At 39.3% G+C, this 6,872-nt stretch overlaps 1 protein-coding gene across 3 annotated transcripts in view; it reads left to right on the forward strand.

The window, feature by feature from the left end:
- CPNE3 (copine 3) overlaps positions 1-6,191 on the forward strand; it is a 29,636-nt gene extending 23,445 nt beyond the window's left edge. For all 3 annotated transcript variants that reach the window (XM_026054527.1, XM_026054526.1, XM_026054525.1), the window contains exons 15-16: positions 747-983; positions 2,111-6,191. In XM_026054527.1, the coding sequence (XP_025910312.1) occupies positions 747-983; positions 2,111-2,221 (348 nt within the window). In that variant the 3' untranslated portion in view covers positions 2,222-6,191. The remainder of the gene's footprint in view (positions 1-746; positions 984-2,110) is intronic.
- The last annotated feature ends 681 nt before the right edge of the window (positions 6,192-6,872 follow it).

The following is a 6,872-nucleotide window of genomic DNA, read 5'->3' on the forward strand; positions in this document are numbered from 1 at the left end:
TAGACTAAGTTCTTGTAGTGCTATACAAATATTTAAGTCTAAATTAAACCTCTAAACGTAGTAGAGCATCTTAATGAGAAAGTTAGCTGCGGTCCTTGCTTCACATTGGATAACTGAGAATTAAGTAATAGGATAAATAGAGGATATAGTTCCTGACACCTAGGTACCAATAATGATATTGAACTGCCCTTACTATGAAACTGTATGTGCTTTCTGCCCTTACTATAAAACTGTATGTTCTCTATGCATTTGTAAAAATTGTGCCTGTGTTCCTACTACAAATTAAACGTGTGAGTGGCTGACCGTATTAAGGGTTGGCAAATTTGAAGACTGAGTCTTGACTGTCAGAGCACCTATGTTTAAGAAACCTAAATCTATCTATATCCTTAATCATTCAGCATACCAAATCTCTCTCTAATCTTTCTGAAAAAGAAATCAGGAAATAAAGCTAGTGATTTTTGCCTATAGTATTGCTCATGGGAAATAATTTGGAAAAGAGCTGTGGATTTTTATTCACAAAGAACTTTGTAATGTTTTGCCTTGGTGGTTTACAGTAGTATCTGTAATTGATATTTATATTGGGACAGTAGCAGAAACCTCCTGTCTTTTTTGCTAGGTATATTACACTCACAAAAGAGATACCTTCTATGTGAGCAGATATATTGAAGAAAATATCCGGTAATAACCAAAGCCTGGTGTTAATATTTTTTTTCTTTGTTATAACACTGTGTTTATTGGTTTGACAGCAATATTTTATACTTCTGATCATAACGGATGGTGTAATAACAGATCTCGATCAAACTCGAGCTGCCATAGTCAATGCTTCAAAACTGCCCATGTCCATTATCATTGTTGGTGTTGGGGGAGCCGACTTTGATGCTATGGAGTTTCTGGATGGTGACAATGGAGTTCTTCGGTCCCCATCTGGAGAACCAGCAGTCCGGGACATTGTCCAGTTTGTGCCATTTAGGAAGTTCCAGAATGTAAGTAATCTTAGCCCTCTGCTTAATAAATCTTGCAGAGGAATGCTGGGTTTGCTAGAATATCATGGAAACAGTTATGAGCTGCTGTAGTGACCTGGAGATGAACTCTGAAGTCTGAGATTTGTCTTCATCAAATGCTTAAAAAAAAAAAAAAAAGCGAGAGGGAGAAGTGGTAGTTGTAGGAACAAAAGCCTTGAGCCTTTGTAGAGTTGCCAGTAAGGAAGTCAATTCTGTAAAGTCAAAGCTGTAAAGACTCCTTTGCACTGCGTTTCTGACCAGTTRTTGCAGGGGAATGACCTTTTTGAATATCCTTCAGACTCACTTTAGTCTAAATAAATGGATATGTTGTYTATGTGGGAGGAAGAAGATACCACTGTGATTTTTCTTCTTATGGAAAAGTGTGTTTTATTGTGGACATGCTAGTCTGTTATTGTGGATCAGGTGCAGCTCAGTGTGTGTCATGTTTTAAAGCAGTGTTAAAATCCTAGGCCTAGCCAAGGAGGTGGTAGGCATTAGAAATTGTGAATAGTCACAACAGTGGAATTAGTTTGAATTTACATTAAAGCAAAGATACCAAAAAACAGAGGAGATGAGAGAATGGAATCCTTATTTGCTGTACAACCCAGTGAAATGTGAACAGGCTCATACAGTCTCTCATTTAAATGTCACATCTCTGTCAAAAAAAGTTGATTCTTAAGAAAATTCAAAACAACTTCTGGGTGGGGAAAATAAGACCAGTACAAACTACCTTGAAAATTGATAATTTTAATACCAGCCCTAGCATGTTCTAATTTTGTTGATTCTTAATCTTGTTCCTATCCTGTTAATAGTATTGTACTGACACAACTAAAATCCGTGTCTGCACTCTGTGTGGTAGCTACATACAAATAAATATATCTCTATGTGTGTGTATGCATATAACTCATATATAAATTTTAAGTCATCCAGCTCATGTGACTGCAGTGGATGGAGGCAGTCAGCTGGTCATGGGAGTGGAAAGGTAGGGGTGACAGGGAAGCTTCCCTGTCTCCCACAAGGGCATGTGCAAGTTCCTCTGCGGCCACTTCTCCTAGGATCTCCTCCGACTGTTAATGGAAACTGATACTTGCTCTTCTTCTCTTAATAAGGCTCCCAAAGAAGCTCTGGCGCAGTGTGTCCTGGCAGAAGTCCCTCAGCAAGTGGTGAACTACTTCAGCACCTACAAACTGCAGCCCCCAAAGAAACTTGCTGCAAAGTGAAGTGGTCCRGCAGAGGACTAAGGCTCTGCACCTTCACACAGCCCTTCGTACCTACAGGCTTTGATTCTTGAGATACTTTTATATTCGTGTATATACACATACCTGTATAGTAATAGCTATTAGCTTTTGCCTGCAAATCAAAAATCAAAAGTGTGCCTTTTAAGAACCAAAATCATTATTGTTCTAATTATTCATTTGCGTAATGGGAATTAAGTGGGTGCATTTTTATTTTTAAAGTAGCAGCGAAAAGAGAGAAGTTACATATTCRGGGAGAATAACTGAGAATGTAATGGCTACCTTGGATGAAGGTTGCTTGGATTCTTGGATAAATATATTCAGTGAGATGAACTCTCACTTCAGTGGGGATCTCCACAGAGTATTGCTGTTTCTCAGTGAGGTGCGAAAGAGGGTGTAGCTGTGCCAAGCACATAAAAGTAGGTATGTGCTTCAACAAATCCAGCATGCGTCAGCCTTCTAGGTCTACCATTACAGGATTTTATCACAGTAGTGGCCAAATTTAGGCTAGTGCCAGAACAGAGTGTAGAAGCCATCCTTGCTTGCGTACTTCACATTTGCTACTGCAGTGCCTTTTGCCAGTGCTTGGGATTCAGGCTGTGTGAATATTAGCCAAACAAATAATTAAGTGCAACTCCTACACAATCTGTGTGTGTTGCAGGGATGACCAAGGTGAATCAAGGTAAGACCTCAGGCATCTCAGACTATTGGCTTTCAAGGCTACCACTGTAGAGACTGAGATGTGTTTGGGTGCCTTCCATTCTGGAAAAAGGGAACTTCAGGTTGTCCTTTGTCCTTYTTTTCTTATGTAAAGTAATCACATATAACTATTGATCTTCAGAGGACCTTATTGTGAAGTGGAGTGTAGTTGAATGTCTCATTTGTCACTTCCAAAATGCCTATCCTAAATAGTAACTTTGCATTTGAGCATTTAAAGCATTTTRAAATTACACAACATCTGACGGATCTGATCTTGACTGGTCTATCTGTAACAGATTAGAAGAAAATGAACTGTCTATGTGGGCAGTCAAGATTGCACTGGATCACAGTGTATGTGCCTTTTTCAATGACTGGAGCTGCTCTGATTTTATTGTTACTCTATTCCATTTGGGTATAATCCTGTCAAAAGTAAGAATTTGTATTCATTTTGTTGACTGCAAGATACATACACATCCTATACTGCACACCAGATGGTTTGTAGGTMATTAACTCATCAATCATGAATTACTGTATTACTCCTCACTCCGTTTTTTCCTGGAGGATTCCAGATAGTTTTGATAGTGAAATACTGAGGGAGAAATTTTGTTTCATATTAAGCCAAGCTCACTTTCTTTTTTTCATCTTTATATATAAATCTGCAGTCATACTTCGAGTGAAGTGCAAATATCATATTACTTTACATATAAAGTGCAATGAATTGTCATGTCAGACATGCAATGGAATATTAGGATGAAGGAAGCAGTTACAATTAACATGAATCACAGCTGCAAATTGTTATAATATGATTTTGGAGCAGTAAATTGTTTCACAAACTAGTGTTTCATTTGGAGAGAGGATTAGATGCTTTGTCCAGAATCACTGTGGTGAACATACACTAGTAGTAGGAATATTGAGTAGTACTGAAATGTCTCTGAGCTGTCTCTGTCTTCCCCTCTCCACCCCCCAACAAAACAAGATGACAACAACAACAAATCTAAGTTACCAAGTCTTGCAGTGCAAGTGCATTTTAAATGCCATTGAGGAAGATGGTCGGTRTTTTATATCAAAATCCTGCATATAAAATACATAAGATGTTTTGGTTTGGAACAGACAACAGCAAGAACCTTTTTCCAGATGATACAGCTTTCTGAGAGACATGYAGCTAACGGGCAGCTGAAAAGTTTGGGAACGTCAGGGTTAGGTTGGAACAATGTTCTGAGGCAAGAAATGCATCAAATTGCGAGTCAGGGATTTGAAGGTTATTCTGTTTTTGTCGATGTTGTTATTGTTTTTGTTTTGTTTTAAATATGTAACAAATGCCATATTAGCTTGATGGTGATAACACCAGTGCTATCTTAAGTTCTTTGCAAAGTGAGTGTGCTTGTAGGTCACTTGCACCACCTTGTGATAAAAGAGATGTATAGCAGTTTTCATAATCAGATGCTTTTTGCCATTTAAAGGACTTAATATATGCATATGTACAGCAGAGAAATAAGTATGACCATTTTTTAAAGTACTTTCCATATATTTTTCAGTTCTGATGAAGTTAACTGATTTATAATGCCAGTGCATTAAAACTCTAATTTCATTATACTAATGTGCTTTCTTATTCATCATTTTATATGAAAGAGGGAACAGCACTTTCACACCTGCTATAATGAGCATTCCACAGGCTGCAGATGGCTCTGGTATAGATAACAAATGTTAGCACATAAGAGGGGAAATGCCTGTTTTGCTCAGTGGTTACAAATCTGCACAAGTATTTTATAAAGTGTAAGATACTAGCTTTTAGAAAAAAAAAAAAAAAATCTGAAGTCACACAGTTCAGCAACAATTTTTTCCTGTCCCTGCCACATTTGCAAGGGGCTTCCTCGSTCAGATCATTCTGTTCAGTTCTGGTAAATTTTTCAACTCCTTATTGAGAGCCTTCTATGCTCTGAAGGGAGAGGCCTCAGGACACATACATTTGATTTCAAATATACTGTCCTACTGTACCCTTCGTAGTGTCTTGGCATTCAAGTATAACCAAGTCTGAGATATTTTATAGGGAAGCTGAGAGGTGCTAGAGACACAGCACARTGTGGGGCCTTGGAGAACTTGAGTTTGATACTGCGAGTTGCATCATCTCCGTACTCTGCAGTAGTTCAGTCAACTTCTGTGCAAGTCAGGAATCCACAGGGTGGAATTAGTTTCAAGAACRGCTTCACCTATCTTACACATGGAGTAGCTCTTGTTTCTTTAAAGCATTTAGCCTGCATTTTSAGCTAAGAATAACACACAGGTGAGTTTATTTTCACTCCTACTTCCCACTGAGGTGAAGAACAAAWTGCTTCACCAAGTAAGGAAGATAGCAGGTTTAGGTGTGGATGGCTGCTTAGTAGCAGGCTGATAAAATGTCTTTCACTGCTAGACTATCATCTTTCCCACGTGTCTCTCTCTCTCTCTCTCTCTTTTTTTTTTTTGGAGACTGCTTGCAAGCTTCGCACATGAAGGGGTTTAGCACATAGGATCCTAGAGAAGAAGGAAGGCATGTCTGCTACAGGCAGGATGGTTTCTCATGAGCTGCTTACTCTGCTAGTAACTGACAGGACACCTGCTCTTACTGCATATAATTTGCTTTACTTGGTAATGGATACCTGATTACTTTCCAGTAACCCRGCTTCTGAAAGGCTGTGATTAACTGTGTCCCTCTCACATAACGCTGGGACTGAATGCTTCTCACCTGATCTCGCACTGGTTCAGTGAAGGGGTATATTCTTCACTACTAGTTTTTAGAGAGGGTGGAACTTGCGAATGTTGCCTTCTCAGTGGTGTCTGAAGAACTGAGGGGAGGTATCTAGGTCTGCAGAAGGGAAGACAAGAGTGCTCAGCTGGGGAAAACTAATCTAGGCTTCTGCCATCCTAACGTGGTAGTAATTGGAGCAGGAACAGCATTTACATGGATTTACCTGCATGCTCATGCCYTGGCCCTAAAGATAACCTTATACAGATAGCAGGCTGTCCTGGCTACCTTGTGCGCTATGTATTATTTTGGTGAAGACCCTATGGATGGTTAGACTGTAGGTCCCTTCCTGCCTCTCCTGTTCTACTCTCCAAAACAAAAAAAAAACCCAAAACCTGGAGGAATTGTGTGAAGTAAAGGGATAAACACTCCAACTGCAGAACAGTTGGAATAGGAGGAAACTAGATGGATGCTAAGTCTGTGCGGCCATGTTCTTTTGCAAACACTGGCATTTCTTCTCTATCTGAGTCTGAAGAGCCAAGAACTCTGCACAAGTTGGTAATTTTGAAGACAGAACTGGCAACCTTTCCTGTAAACCTGAGCTGTTAAGAGGTGTAGCAGAGCGGTAGCTCCAGTGGGATGCTCTCCTGCAGTGTAATACTTTATGCTGTAGACTCAGCCCTTCCTTTGTAGTGTGTCAGTGTGTGACTGATGAACTTCAGTACACCAACAGCAAAACTACTTGTTTTCAAATTACCTGGCAGCATTTGTCGAGGTAGAAGGGGCTCAGGTGTCTTGCAATAAGAACTCCAGTTATCAGTATCAAAGTGTTAAAATTGGGGGGGATGATCTGCTTTTCCCCCCTGCCATAACCATTTGCCATCTTTGCCGCAAAAGTGATGTAACAGCCATATATCATCATGAGAGATCCTCTTAGTCTCAGAAGGCCTTGTTTRTACAGCAAGTGTTCTGCAATGTTTCTGATTTCTGATTTTGTCATCATGTCTAGATATTCCTGGATGTGCAATATAGATGAATAATTCTTTATGATGTCTCTTATCATTTCCACCTCTGTTATATGAGATACTTTTTTATTTTTACATATCAAATGCAAATAAAGATGGATCTTACCATGCAGCAGTTAAACCTTGACCTCATTAATGCAGCAGCATTGTGTGTTTGAAACAGTCCCAAGAACATGTGGCATATATAACA

Source organism: Nothoprocta perdicaria, unplaced genomic scaffold (assembly GCF_003342845.1).
Source record: "Nothoprocta perdicaria isolate Ctin4 unplaced genomic scaffold, notPer1 scaffold_122, whole genome shotgun sequence".
Classification (NCBI taxonomy): domain Eukaryota; kingdom Metazoa; phylum Chordata; class Aves; order Tinamiformes; family Tinamidae; genus Nothoprocta; species Nothoprocta perdicaria.